Source organism: Esox lucius, chromosome 22 (genome assembly GCF_011004845.1).
Source record: "Esox lucius isolate fEsoLuc1 chromosome 22, fEsoLuc1.pri, whole genome shotgun sequence".
NCBI lineage: Eukaryota > Metazoa > Chordata > Actinopteri > Esociformes > Esocidae > Esox > Esox lucius.
In genome coordinates this window covers 13,507,279-13,521,985 of record NC_047590.1, presented here as the reverse complement: position 1 = coordinate 13,521,985, position 14,707 = coordinate 13,507,279, and the positions used below count along the sequence as shown (strand labels likewise).

The 14,707-nt window shown below is 42.0% G+C and overlaps 2 protein-coding genes across 2 annotated transcripts in view; one reads left to right on the top strand and one right to left on the bottom strand.

Annotated features, from left to right (window-relative positions):
• Positions 1 to 1,203: 1,203 nt before the first annotated feature.
• pjvk (pejvakin) lies at positions 1,204 to 3,537 on the bottom strand. The gene is made up of 5 exons (XM_029116573.2): positions 3,136 to 3,537; positions 2,666 to 2,861; positions 2,405 to 2,546; positions 2,117 to 2,234; positions 1,204 to 1,511 (listed from the first exon to the last, which is right to left on the bottom strand). The coding sequence occupies exons 1-5, from the start codon at positions 3,344 to 3,346 to the stop codon at positions 1,204 to 1,206; spliced, it is 975 nt and encodes a 324-aa protein (XP_028972406.2). The 5' UTR covers positions 3,347 to 3,537.
• Positions 3,538 to 5,886: 2,349 nt separating this feature from the next.
• The window catches only part of LOC105005814 (collagen alpha-2(V) chain), a 39,243-nt gene continuing 30,422 nt past the window's right edge, over positions 5,887 to 14,707 (top strand). Inside the window, exons 1-3 of the mRNA XM_013133079.4 lie at positions 5,887 to 6,164; positions 10,833 to 11,081; positions 13,614 to 13,832. Of these exons, the coding sequence (XP_012988533.4) occupies positions 6,077 to 6,164; positions 10,833 to 11,081; positions 13,614 to 13,832 (556 nt within the window). The 5' untranslated portion in view covers positions 5,887 to 6,076. The remainder of the gene's footprint in view (positions 6,165 to 10,832; positions 11,082 to 13,613; positions 13,833 to 14,707) is intronic.

Sequence of the window (14,707 nt, the reverse complement as noted above, 5' to 3'; positions counted from 1 at the left end):
TGCATTCAGAGCTCCTTTGACCACCAGTTATGGGTTCACAGCAACAGCTTCCAAATGCGAATGCCACACCTGGAATCAACTCCATACCTTTTGCCTGCTTAATTGATGAATAAATAACAAAGGAATAGCCCACACCTGTCCATGAAACAGCTTTGAGTCAATTGTCCAAAAATTACTTTTGGTCCCTTGAAAAAGAGGGGGATACATACTAACGAGATGCAATTCCTAAACCCTTCCTCCAATTTTGATGTGAATACCCTCAAATTAGCATATTTATTATTTAACTGTAACCTGAAAATATTTTGGTAAACAGCCAGAATAACAAAACCTATGTCAATGTCCAATTATTTCTGGAACTAACTGTAAATACTTTTCCAGAAACTAATATTTAATTATTTGAGACAATGTTGTCTGAAGAAAGTGCAAGTGTACCAATACCTCGTCACAACTGTATTTACAGAGTCCAACAGGGTTGGGTTGGATAGATATCTGTACATGTGAAGTCTACAGACAACCTATACCACAAAGATGGCATGAATCCTTATTAAAAAAGGAATTCATCCAGCCATGATGTCAAACTTCAACTAACTGACCTGATGCCCTCATAACACACCACTACAAACACTCAGCTGATGCAGATCTGAAGAGGCACATGGGCACCGGGAGGGAATGTTCTCCTAGACCATGCGCCACCCACTCTATGCCCCCCCCCCCCCCCCCATATGATCTGCTGGTCCATTTTTAATACCCTGTCTGAATTATTTACACACTCCTGTTGTGGCTGTGTGATCCACAGGACGCAGGTCATGTGTCGATAATGGGTGTGTCTGTTCATTAGGATACATCCAGCGGGTGTCTTGCCCCGACTGCTGATTGGCTGAAAGTCATGGCATAAGTTCTGTGTTGCTCGCTTGTTAAGAGTCAAAACAAGCAAAGGCAATTTGACTCCCAGGCAGGGCCAGTGTGGAAAAATTAAGATGTATGCACTCACTAATTTAAGTGGCTCTGGGTAAGCCTCGCTGCTAAAATACTAAAATGTAAAAAAGAAAAAGTACTATGGAGAGAGGGGGAAAAAAATGCAAGCGGGACATTCACCGGCCTCGTGCCAGCCTGTTGCCATCCAAACGACGGCATGGCACAGCGTTATTAAAGAGGCGCTGTTTTCATGAATCCTGGCGTCACTTTTTCACTCCCTCCACCGGTTCACCTCAGCGTCTTGTGCCACAGGTCGAAGCAGGGCACGACGTGGAGCCTGACGTATTTATGCCTGGTGCTGGTGCATTCCAGACAGCCGTAGACGGTCTCCCGGGGGGCCGGGCCCCTGCCGCACAGGGCACAGGGGCCCTTGGGGATGTTGTGGTTGAGGAGATTGACGCGGGTGTGGGAGTCCCCTCTCAGGTAGGCGCTGGAGACGTCTGTCATGCTGGCCGACTTCTCGTAGTAGTCCGTCACCGCGTCGTCCATGTAGGTGTCTGACTGGGCGTGGGTGAGCTCCTCGAACGTCCTGTCGTCTTGGCGGGGGAGCAAAGGGGAGGATTGACGTGTCAGTGGAACATGTGAAAACTGCAGGGATTATTACCTTGTCTTTTACATGTTTTCTTCACATAACCCTGTGCTTTTAATCAGCTTTCTTTTCATGTTTTTTTGTAATTCAACAAATGTATGTTATCCAGCTTAAGGAAGCAATCTCAGGACGTTAGTCTGCAAGTATTTTGTGACCTATCAACTCGTAAACAGCATTATACTGAGAGGGTTAGATCAGATTTTTAAATGTAATATGATCAGGAGGATAGTTTTCCAGAACCTTCCCACCTGCTCTGAAGGGGTTCCCGTAGACGATGCCGGACAGGAACCTGCGTAGTCGTCCCATAGAGAACCGACCAATCATACCTCCCAGTTGTTCTCTGATCAGCTCCCTCTCAAATCCACCCGACGACTCTGGGCTAACACAGATATCTGATCAGGAGAAATGGAGGGGACGAAGTCAGCTACATTTGCGTGTGTTTATGTTTGTGACAGAAAGGGGTGGATAGATGAGGGAAGAAATGAAGACAAGAAAATCCTAAATGTTTGAGTTGGAGTCTAATTGGGTCAGGGTTTCTTTGGTCGTTCTCACCTAGCCGTCCATCCAGTCGAAAATACAGTTCAAATATGCTGAATGCAATGGTGGTGTGAGCTGGGATCACTATGGCCTTGTCCCGACCTCTGGGGTTTCGACCATCGTCGATCTGAAACTGGAATCCAAGGGTCGCATAGTTGAGAAACATTGCTGTCAGCCATTCAACCATACGCTGCTAACACACACGTGTCAGGTGTCAGCGTGTGTGTGTGTGTGTGTGTGCGCACGGCGTGTCCGTGCGGGTGTGTGTGCTCGCGTGGCGTGTCAGTGCGCGTGTGCGTTCACCCTCATAGTCGTCCCTCTCATGCCGGCGTGGACAGTTAGAGAACACTGGCGCGTCGTGCGGATGCTCTCCATGACAACGCAGAGAACACTCCGCCCACTTTCTTTTGACTGACGGATCAAACAGTGGTCCAGATCCACTTTCCTACGATGGGAGGAGAATAGAACACATTCACGTTAACAGAGGGTTCGTGTCAATGACCTATCCGGTAAAAAAAAGGCTGTAGCTCAGTACAAGCTCAGTGTCCAACATATGCGTCTCACCTGGAGTTTAGTTCCTTTAGCAGAGTCGGAACCTCCACCTCGTGTTTGGTGACAATCCCAAAGGAAGCTTTGACGGCCACGGAGTCTGAGCCACTGATGTTGAACCCCACGTCGTTCATCAGGTGGTTCCCTAAGCGTCCGTTCAGTGACACGTCGGACTTGTCCTCGTAGTTGAGGAGCTGGTACGACGACACGCCTGTGTGTGAATCAAGCAGCCCGGGTTTTAAAGACACGCCACGTTGTACAGGCCTTGCTTGAAGTCTGCGCTGACGCAATGGCAGCGGTTTAGGTACATTTGGGTGAGCTAAAAATGAAGACCTCTGTGCCCTGAAGTTGCTGACACTTCCTATGAATGCCCGCTCTATAATGGGTCATGAACTCATTATAAGGCCTTATGAACGTTTCATAATGCATTACAATGCATGACATAGGCGTTAACAATGTGTATTTCTCCTGTCGCTGTACTGTACCTGCTGTGATCTCCTTCTCCCCCACCAGGATGTCTTTCAGGGAGAAGGGGGTCGAGGCATACTTGGTCTTCTTCCAGAAGTGTCTCTTTCTCTTCCTGGTGACCAGGCTGAGGGGTTGGTAGCGATCAGCCTCACTGAGGCTTGGTACCGGGATCAGCCGACCCGTATCGCCCACCTGTTTCACAAAGTTCTTAGTCGCCGCCGCAAACATACTGGTGACTAAAAAACAAGCTCATGGGTCCAAGAGGCACTGCTAGAAAAGCATGAAAGACACTGGTAACGTGTGCTGTTTAAGTCTAGCAAAATATCAATCCTTTAGTGAAAGAAAATGAACGTTTCTTCTTTTCTTTGAGGAGTTCACGGTCAGAGGTTCTACACGGTGGTTCTGAAAATGTGTCTCCCAAACAGGTGAAGTGGTTGAGCTGGGTGCCTTATGGCTGAGAATTAATGAATAATTGAGATAATGTAAGGGGATATGAGGAGAAACGTCCCGCTGTATAACGGGACTGGACAAGTAGTGGCCCTCATTCTTCCTGTCATGTGACCAGTGAGCTCACATTGAGTTCTGCTGTAGATCCTGTGCCAGTTGATCTTTGAAGTCCCAGATGTTGCAGAAGCTGCTCTTGTTGGGTTTGAGGGCCAAGAGAACAGTGGTGAAAGAACATGAAAAACATAGGGTTGTAGGATTTGAAAAGGCACTCCCTCAGTAGGCAAGAACCACTGTTTTGTAGTGGATGTCCTCCTGTACTAATCTCTTTTTGTTCATTTTTCTATTGGTCATAAATTATTTTTTATGTTTTTGAATTGATCTAACGATTTAAAGGTACAATTAAGAGTAACAGTACACAGTATTTTTGTGTACACTAGTGTAAAAGCGTATTTTTCCGTCTACCAGGTGTTAAATAATATGTATTTGAAACATCTGGTACCAAAGTTAGTATGGGAGTCTGGTACCAAAATTAGTATGGGAGTCTGGTACCAAAGTTAGTATGGGAGTCTGGTACCAAAGTTAGTATGGGAGTCTGGTACCAAAGTTAGTATGGGAGTCTGGTACCAAAGTTAAACTGATGTCAGAGGGATTCCAATCCCTCATGTCCAAGGCTTTCCCCACCCAAAGATCATAAAGTGCATGTTACAATATGACCTGGCGTCTCCTCCCTTGTAATTTGGCTTTTTGGCTGTGGAATGAAACATAATATGATTTATTTATAAAACATTTTAAAGAAGTATGAAATGGTTTGTGGTGAAACTGTGTTTGTATTCCCTTTGGTCCATTAACAACCGGAAGAGAAAGTCATTTCTGCAGCTCAGATTTTTCCAAATGGGCTATTATAGAGATTAGACTTCCAGACCAAAAATAGATATTGCTGTACAAACATAGTATAAACATGGAGTTCATAAAGTTCTAAGAAAGCTTTAACTTCAACTAAGGCAGCTAAATAAGGTGAGATCCTTTTGTGAAGCTGTGGAGTTAACAAGCTTCCCATTGCAATCATGGCTGCAGTGCCATTCACACTGCTAAAACCAAGTGCTTTGAAACACCAGAACGAGTGACAACTGAGCCGCCAGCAAGGAGGCAAAACCACTTCCTTGCTAGAGTTTTGAAACACATCAACCTGATATGTTTGAAACATTTAGTGGTTTTCTGTATCACCACTTAATTAGGAACTAGGAGCACTGCCGTTAAAGGTTGAAAACACAATTTTGGTGATTCAATTTCTGTTTAGGGCAGATTTTAGTTGCTTTTCTGGATGATTTCAATGTTTAACAACTTCTTAAAATAGTTAAAGCCTTCTTAAAATAACTAGGTAGGACTCCCACAAAGCGCAGTTGTAGGAAGTACAACCAACTTAATGGAGAAGCTATCAGAAAAATGTGTGTGTGTGTGTGTGGTAATTTATTGTTTATAATGGTAGGGTTTCAGAAATGTTTGGAAAATGGCAGGGACTACAACTGTTGAGCCAGGACAGAGAGATGTTTTGACTGGGCTGAGGAAGAATACCTGCTTTAGGTGTAGGATGGCCATGAGACCAGAGGTTGCCGGGGTTTGACGGCACAAGCTGGGAGCCTTACAGTCAGTGATGACAGGTGCCTAGAATAGTACCCACACCACTTCATGTGTGACATGATGGTGTACTGTATTAATATTACTGTGTGTGAACCTGCAGGAGAGTGTCACCGCTTTGATGTTTGGTGTGTCCTGAGTCACGTCAAGGTCCTTTGCACTTTTAGCCGGGGACATATTGGACATCAACCGTGATGGAGAGGTCTTGGAGCACACAGGCTTTCCCAGAGGAGAAGGGCTTGAGGTGATGGGCCGACATCCAGATATGTCAGACGCACATTTGGGAGAAGAATTCTTTAGGAAATCGCTAATGAAATGTTCTCCTCGGTGGCTTTACACAGAAAAAGGAGAAAAAGAATAGTTACACCTACATTCCTACATCTTGTCACATTTTTGAGTGGTCACAGCTCCACACGCTTGTCACTTCAGAAGGACTAAAATGACACCCATCTGCAAGTTGCAAGGATTTATTGAAAATGGAAGTCATCGGAAAAAAGCCAAAGATATCATATGGATTCCATAGCTGATTCATTCTATTGCTTTTTAATCTGTAATCAATACCTATTCGTTTTCAATGTCATCAGTCCAACCCTGGCTGCCTGAGACACAGAACACAGAAAAAAATGAAGAAAATTAGAGGTTAAAGACAACCCTTAAAAGAGGGAGTGAGAGAGAGAGGCTGCGAGAGGGAGAGAGAAAGGGATATAGCGAGAGCAGAGTTTGCAGTGTCGCTCAGGCAGTTGTTCTCCTCTCAAGGCTACGTGGATATTATGGGATGGTACAGTGCCCTGCAGGAATAGTATAGCTGTCTTTTCCTCCTCTCCTTCCCCTCTCGGCCTCTTCGCTGTCTGGAAGGTGCCGGTCTCAGGTGCAGACATGGCCGCCTCTGTGCAATCTAGGATTATTTTCTGCCTGGCTGTATCCCTTCAGGTGTTGTCAGCAACCGGCCAGGATGGGAATTTAGGTGAGTAAATTGGGGTTCACTGAACTACTTTTGGACTGACTTTACTGACTGACTGAATAACTGACTGAATAACTCACTGACTGTTGACTGGGTTGATTGGTCTGAATTTTTACTGAGTGATGTTATTTGCTACTCTCGTGGGTCAGGGGAGATGAAGCACCTCAATGAGAGGATATGACACCTTTCAAATGTTTTGAACTTTTAGGCAGAGTGATTTACAACGTGACGTTGTGCTGCGTGCACAGCACACACTGAAAAATGTACTATGTAATTTAGCAGTGAAAATGACCTTTGAATGTAACGGGAGCCCAGTCAATATTGAGGTTTTCAGCTGAACATTAAAGACCTCACTTTAAAAAGGGCTGTCTGTGTCCCTCCCCAGCGGAGACATTAATGTGCGTTTTCCAATGAACAGCAACTCACAGTTCACAAGTGATTCATTTTTATACATACGGCACCAGTCAAAAGCATGGACTCTTACCCATTCAAGCTAATGAGTGTGTCCAAGCTTTTGACTGGTAAAGTATGTATTTTGTATTTTTCTGACGGGGACAGTTGGAAGGAGACACTAGGAAGACAGGTATGTCGAGGGACAGGAAGGGCACAGTCAGTCAGCTGACTGTGCTCCTTTTGCCGTGGGCCATTTGTGGTCCAATTCATTATTTTTAACCTATGGCTCGATATATTTGGATCATGATTCGTCCTTTTCAGAGTGGCTTTATTTGACTGATTTTTGGCTTTACTCATGAAGGTTAATGAAATATACTGCGTACAGAGACAAGTAGCCTGAGGGGTGGAGCCAGGGATTGAACCCCAGTCTCTGGCGTGGATCAGCACATGCCCATATAAAGACCCTGGCACGTTACATCTACAGCAAGATTACGCGGTATTCCGGCTCATGGCCCTGGAGACGTGGTACGGCCAGCGACCAACTGGCCAAATCATGTGCATGCAGGACAATATACCCTGCCTCCGCTACCACAGTGAAGAAAATAATGTGTTAAAATTGATGAATGTCACATTGATTATCACACATACACAACTAGCCTCTGTTCAACACTTGCAACCAAATCATTTGGGGTTACTGCTTCAGTTTGCCCACAGTTTTAATGGCATGCGTGTTTTATTGGACAGGGAAGTAGGAAAGGATGCAGGAGAGTTTTTGCTGAAAGACCAGTGGGGCAGATTTGAATTTGTTCTGCAGCAGTACATTTGCATTTGAGGCAGTGGCTTGGACGGCTGGACCACCCTAGAGACAATATTTACCAGGTTAAAACACATACCGCTGTGCTTTGAAGAAATGCAATGGAAATTATTATGAGATCCCCCGACATTTGTTGCATAAGGCCACCCTGTATTTTGCACCTTGCTTGTCGGTTTGGAAAGCAACACGTTTTGTGTTGTTTAAACACAAAATGTGCCCTTGAAGACACCTAAATCATTCTAAGTGGACACTTTTCCCCATACCCTTTTATATTGCCTTTTCCGTCCATCTACCTATTTACCCATTTGTATTTATTTTTCATTCCTGTTTTTTAAGTTTTTGTTTAGTTTACACAGTAAAATATGCAGCACTAAAACGGGTAATTCTTTACCAGTAGGAAGTGGTTTGTTTTATAAGTATCATCATTCCACCCACCCACAGCTGGTTTAATGCAGTTTACAGGCCACACAGACCTGCCACACAGTCAGACTCTGGACCACGTTGGACCCAACATCACGCCCAAAAACAATGCTAAAGTGTAGCTCTTTATAAGATGATTAAACAGATTAGCATAACACAACTGGTTAAGGTTCTCTCAGAAACGGTGTAAGAGACTAGCATGGACACAAGGACAGAATCCGTACATTTGGTTTTCGCCAAGCATAACAGCGAAGAACAGGTTCTTATTTACAAGAATAGCAAGAACACGTTAGCAAGAACATATTCTTATTTACAAGAATAGCCTGGCAACAGTTGCATCTTTCATAGACAGGCTACGTGCTAAAGTGGCATTGTGAGCGTGACTGACTGACTTACTTACTGGCTGGATGCACTATTTTAGTGAAAGGTTGAGGCCGACAAAAGGGTTGTAGAGCGCTATGTCTATAATGATGTGGGGACGGACCAAAACAGGCCACTGATTTTGGTCAGAAATTGGCTAGAAAGTGACTGGACACACCCTGCGAAATGAGGCATGCTGTATATAAATACGCTTCATTCTGTCTGAATCCACAAAATGCATATTACTCTGGAAGTATACAGTCTTTGAACAGGGATTTGGCAAAATGATTCTTGATTCTCTTTTATCCAAAGTTTTACACTAAGAAGTTAGTCCTTGCTGGTTTCGCAACTGCTTGGGCATGGTGGTTTAATAATTAGTTGGTTTAAATCTTGCCAGGCAACTGCAGTGTTAGCTTCCCAACTGATGCCCGGGACTTCGATTTCTCTTCATACAGTAGTGGGTTATGTTGTTTTTTACCAATAAATCACTATACAGGGTTTCCTTCTCGGTAGTGTCTGCACTTCTTTTATTGTATGAAGTCACATATCGTGCACCTGTTGTAAGGAAGATTTCATTGAGAAGATTCAATTGTGTTGTATTTGGAAAAAGGTTGTGTCTGTGTTCGCCTGTAAAATGTCGTACTCATAGACGCTGCTTTATTATGTTGGATAATTTGAAACCGTCATCACTGGCACCTAACTTCACAGCTGAGCATCAGAGTGTCTCGAAGACCAGTGTGACGCAGGAGAACCCATGGCAGACGGCCACATTGTATAATCACATCAAGAGAAAATATGTTACCATCCGTGCACAAACCTCAGACAGATTCAATGTACAGCCACTTCAGGCCTCACTTTTATAGTGATTTAAACTGATTCTTGGAAGGAATAATGTCAACATAAAATTGGTAATAATAGACTTTACCTGGAAACAGCTTGAGAAACGTGTTGCCCTGACTTCAACAAATATAATTATGTTTTAAAAATGGGAATGGAAGTTGGCCCACACGATGAAACGTTTATATTCCTCTGCTGTGCAGCTACCTGGGTGTGGCCTCTCATGGCTGTCAGAAATACAGCAAAGCCACAGGCACAAGCGTAACCTATAATAAAGCCTGCTGTGGTTTTCCCTGAAATAACTCCTGCTTTTGAAATGCAGCCACTGTCTTGGGGAGAGGCCCTCCCACATAATTAGTAGGCCTACCTTTAAAGTTAAGTTCATCATATGGAAATCGCTAAGTTTAAAGTTAGATTCTGTGGTGCTTTCACTCATAGTGCAAAGCGGCAGGTGGTCAGTATTCCTCCCAGTTTCACATCCCCTTCATTTTCAACAGAGTGAAGGGGGAGACCCCGCTCACGGCGCCTAGATAATGGCAGGGGTAATGGTTGTGTTTTTCCTCTTGCTGTATATGTAATTGGTGCAATGTTTGTCTGATTCACAGGTGATGAATTGTGAAATGATCGCACCTCTGTTCTGTGGCATCAGTTTGCTTTATCATGTTATTATCTTCAGTTAAGTCGTAGGGACCTCTCTGTGGGGTAGAGCAAAGTATATATTTATAAAGGTATTTAAAATAAGATGAAACCCATCAATCTCAAGGCAGATTAATTTAGTGAGATTACTGGGGTTGATTTATGTGATGTTGGTGCCTTATTCTGTATATTGACTATATTTAGATATAAATGTTCCAGCTTTAAAATATATGTGGTGACGTATGTTACTGGTGTAATTTTGCTCTGTACAAAAATTTACGTCTAACATAATGTAAATCTTTGCTATGGCCTTTTTTCTGGATTTAGAGTCAATTACAATTTTTCATTTTGACAACAAAGAATTTCACTGAATATAATAGTTGAGCTTATGCACAAAGCACCCATAAATTCTACCCTGAGGGCAATCTATGACGGTCCTTCTCACTGTAACCGTGTGAAGTTGCAGATCTTACTAAAACCCTAAATTGCACATTGCACACATTTTCGAGTATACTTGATTTGGGAAAACCAAAGAATTTCAGACGTATACTTAAAGACAATGACAGCAACACCACAATATTCACATAATAAGTAGACAGTGTCTCAGTTCTCCGCCACCCAGTGGGTATAGATTAAACATGCACAGCATAAAATAATTATCATCAGGTTACTTGGTTATAGAAAACCCCTTGTCCCTACTTAGGCCTGCAAACCCCCTCCCCCAAAATGAGACTTTTAGCACTTGTCACTGACTGAATGGGTTGAAGTGGATGAAATTTGAAGTTCAACTGATTACAGGATAGGGCTAAGTACATAACATGTTAAGATGAATGGGTTGAATGTGTGACTGAAAAATGCTGTATTTTTTTCAGGATATGAGCAAAAAAAAGTATCCTAAAAGGTTATTGTTGAGGGTTAGAACTACCTAATTACATTACATGAAACAGGAAATGTACTACAGGGTAGGATTAAGTACATGACGTGTAAAGTTAAATGTACTACAGGATAGGATTAAGTACATGACATGTAAAGGTAAATGTACTACAGGATAGGATTAAGTACATGACATGTAAAGGTAAATGTACTACAGGATAGGATTAAGTACATGACATGTAAAGGTAAATGTATTACTGGATATGATTAAGTACATGACATGTAAAGGCAAATGTTTTCGATGTATGAATCCAAACCCTTTTTTCTTGTTCCGGTAGTGGGCAACGGGGACTGCATAGAAAACAGCAAAGTCTACAGCAACAATGAGATTTGGAACCCCGAGCCGTGTAAGATTTGTGTGTGTGAACTGGGCAAGGTTACCTGTGAGGATGTCCAATGTGAAGACCTAGACTGTATGGAGACCACCACGCCCCAGGGAGAGTGTTGCCCTGTGTGCTCTGTAGCGTCAGACACTCAGAGTCTGCAGTCTGCTACTTCTGATAATCTACTACCGGAGATTAAAACAGGTGAGTTTTCATTGACTATGTTCCCAACACTTTGGATGTAGCTCTACTGAATATTTAACTACATTCTGTGTGTAAACTCACTAGGGAAGTGTCCTAAAATGTCATTTCTTGCTGAAATGAAAAATAACATATAGAAGATCCTGTGTGCTTAAAAAAAAAACGTTTTGCAAGCAATGTGGGGTGGCAGATAGATGTAGTTGTTAGAACATCTGACCAGCAACAGAATGGTTGATAGATTGAACCCCAGGTAAATATCTGTAATTCTGTACTTGAGCAGAGGATGATTGCTCTTGTAAATCGTTCTGGATTAGAGGCATCTGCTAAAATGTTATGACTGTTGTCATTTAAAACACATAATTGTGATTTTAGTTATTGCCACCACTGGCAAATGATTGTAAGAACTGAACATATCAATGTAACCACCACAGACTAAAATAAATGAATATGTTATTATAACATGAAAAACATGAAATTGTCAGTAAAAATTACAAAATCTGAATGACATAACTTGCTAGACAACACAAGTTAACAGAAACCAGAAACCTGAAACCGCAATTTCAAAGGAAAATTGTATACACGAAAATGTTGACAACATTTGTTCAAAGCATAGCTTTGTTCACCAGGGCTCCCTCTTTTATATTAGATACATTTCAAGAGTCCATAGTTTTTTATATGGGGGAGGATACAACTTACAGTAATATTCTGTTGTGATGATCGAACAACTTATTTGTCCAAGTTAGATAAAATTTAGTGTGTTTGTATAAAGGGGCAATTTGTAGAATGTTAGAATTTTTATATCAGAAAATAAATCAGTGTGAATGGTTTAAACATATGAAACAAAATTTACTTACACAAAGTTAATTTGGTCACACACTAAACATACTCAATTAAATGCAGAATTTCTATTGGTCAAATGAAAAAGCTGCCCCCTCTATCGCCTCCTCTGATGACACTAAGAAGTGTTGATTTTTCCTCAAAATAACTGACATTAGCATACATGAGAAAGCCAAACCACTAGCTAATTTCCTAGTTGCTGACATTCAGTTCACTCAATTTCTGGTCAAATGAGAAAACAAGCATGTGTAGTGAACCATAATGCATTTTCTTATATTTATGAATGCACCTTGCTCCAAAAGGTGGGAACAAATAAGTTATATCTCCTTAAAGTTTACATTTTGATTATGGTTTTTATAACAATGTCTATTATATTGTTACTAAAATAATAAATGTAATTACCCATGACACCCCTTTGAAATAGATAAGAAAGACACCACCACCTTTCAAAGTGTTTTTTTGCCTTGAAGCCTGAAATAAAAACATAAAATCATCATTATATCCAAGCGAAAAAACAATTGTACTTTTGATCATTGTCATGTTGAAACATGAACCGTCTTCCCATTTTCAACTTCCTGGCAGAGGGCTCCAGGTACTCTTCAAGAATCTGTTTATATTTTGCACTTTCCATTTATCCTTCTATCCTGACAAGTGCTCTACTTCATGCTAAAGAGAAACAGCCCCACAACAGGATGCTGCCATCGTCGTGTTCGACTGTAAGCATGGCGTTCTTTGGGTGGAAAGATGTACAGTGGATATAAAAAGTCTACACACCCCTGTTCAAATGCCAGGTTTTTGTGACTTAAAAGAATGAGACAAAGATAAATCATGTCAGAACTTTTTCCACTTTTAATGTGACCTATAATGTGAACAATACATTTGAACAACAAACTGAAATCTTCTAAATCTACTAGTGGATGTTTTTTTCTCCACTGAACTCTCAAATGTGCTTTGTCTTTGTAATGAGGGGTTTATGCACTACCCCTATCTGTCCAGTTATGAATTGACTGTTCTTGCTGACACAGTCTGGCCACGTCCTGCATTGGCATTCTCAGTCACCTGGGAAAGAGTTGCTCTTCGGTTTTTCCTTTACATATCGCAGTAATGTGCGAGCGTCGCAGTCACTGAATGCATGCTTTCATCCACAATTTCTAATGCTGTTTACTGATGTCTTACCCATACATCTAAATGCAGATGTCATGGAAGCTCTTGCCCCAACTATGCCCCCTCTTTTTAAATGACTTAGTCCCTTTCCTCCTGCCATACTGATCCAAAATCGAGGTAATAGGTCCTGCTAAGCATTTTCATGGAAGCATTTGCATTTGTTGTGTTCCTCCACCCATTTATTCATGTTTTACACCAGTTTGTATGACATTACTACAGTGTATTATAATACATTATAAACTGGGTTCTTTGAATCCTGAGTGATGATTGGCTTATAGTTGTGCTACATGAGACCACACCATGGCTATGATATTACATAATTTTAACTGCTCTTTTTGTGTTGATAACTGGTTCAAAATAACAATAAGGCATTTCTGTGGTTTGTAGTATATTGCCAATACCAATACACCACAGCTAAGTGCTGTGTCCAAGCACTCCACAACCCTTTGGATTATTGGATTATTTCCCAAATTTTTCTCAGTCTTTCTAATGGCACCCATGATGTCTCCATATTATGTCATTCAATGTCCACAGAGGAGAAGAAAGACCAGTCCTGCACGGACAACGGAAAGGTATACGCCCACAACGACATGTGGAATCCAGATCCGTGCAAGGTGTGTGTGTGTGACAGCGGGGCCACCATCTGTGAGGAGATGCAGTGTGAGATCGTGGGGAACTGTGAGAAGGTCACCATACCCGAGGGCGAGTGTTGCCCCGTGTGTCACAGCTTTTCCAGCGCTAACAGGAGGATAGGTGAGAGCGATCGTATGTGTACATGCAGTACCCTACATGATTAATAGGGGACAGTGAAGATCTTTTTTTCATCCCTATACCCCAAGCGTTTAGATTGCAAATCAACTAATTACTTCAAGGTTATTGTGTGTTGGTTGTGTAGAGGTTTTTGTTAGGTCAGGTGTGTTCATTTATGCAGGTATAATGCACCTGTCACTGTCTAGTCCTGATTAGGCCTTTGGAATGTGCTATTGGCTTTAAACAACATCAGGACCTAAGAGGTATTTAAAGTCAAGGAGCCATTAAAGGCTGAAAAGTCGGCTTACCAATAACAACAGTTGGGAATGTCATTTAAAAGCCAAATAAGACCTCTCCAGTGGATGGCTTATGAATGTTCATCATAATGACAGGGGGGAGACTGTCTGATAGAATACGAACACTAGGCATGGATGTGTCAACCACTGGATGTGTCAAAAACAACCATCCACAGCAGTCTTCACTAGCAGACCTGCAGAGGCTACATGGCAAACCACTAGTTAGCCTGAAAAACACAGGATGGCCAGGTTACAAAAATAGCTTTTACAGTTCTTGAAATGGGCCTAATGGACAAATGAGACAAATGTAACATCAGAGTAATGGCAATAGCAAAGTACAGGGAAAAATAATAACTTCCCAAGAGCCTACAACCTCATTTATGATATACGGAGGAGGGTGTGGAATGGCATGGGCATGTATAGCTGCCACTGAAACTGGCTCACTTGTCGTCATTGATGATATGACTTCTGGTTGCAACTGGAGAATTATAATTTTAGAAACATCTTGTCTGCAAACGTACAAGCAAATGCTGTCATAATAATGCTATGTTGTACATAAATGTTGAACACAAACATACTGCT

Bases quoted from the DNA above. Each gene is read 5' to 3' on its own strand.
- pjvk (XM_029116573.2), bottom strand. From the start codon at position 3,346: ATGTTTGCGGCGGCGACTAAGAACTTTGTGAAACAGGTGGGCGATACG. The intron at 2,862-3,135 runs GTACAGTACAGC...ATTCACACACAG, and splicing joins GGAGAAGGAGATCACAGCAG to GCGTGTCGTCGTACCAGCTC. The intron at 2,547-2,665 runs GTGAGACGCATA...CTCCCATCGTAG, and splicing joins CTAAAGGAACTAAACTCCAG to GAAAGTGGATCTGGACCACT.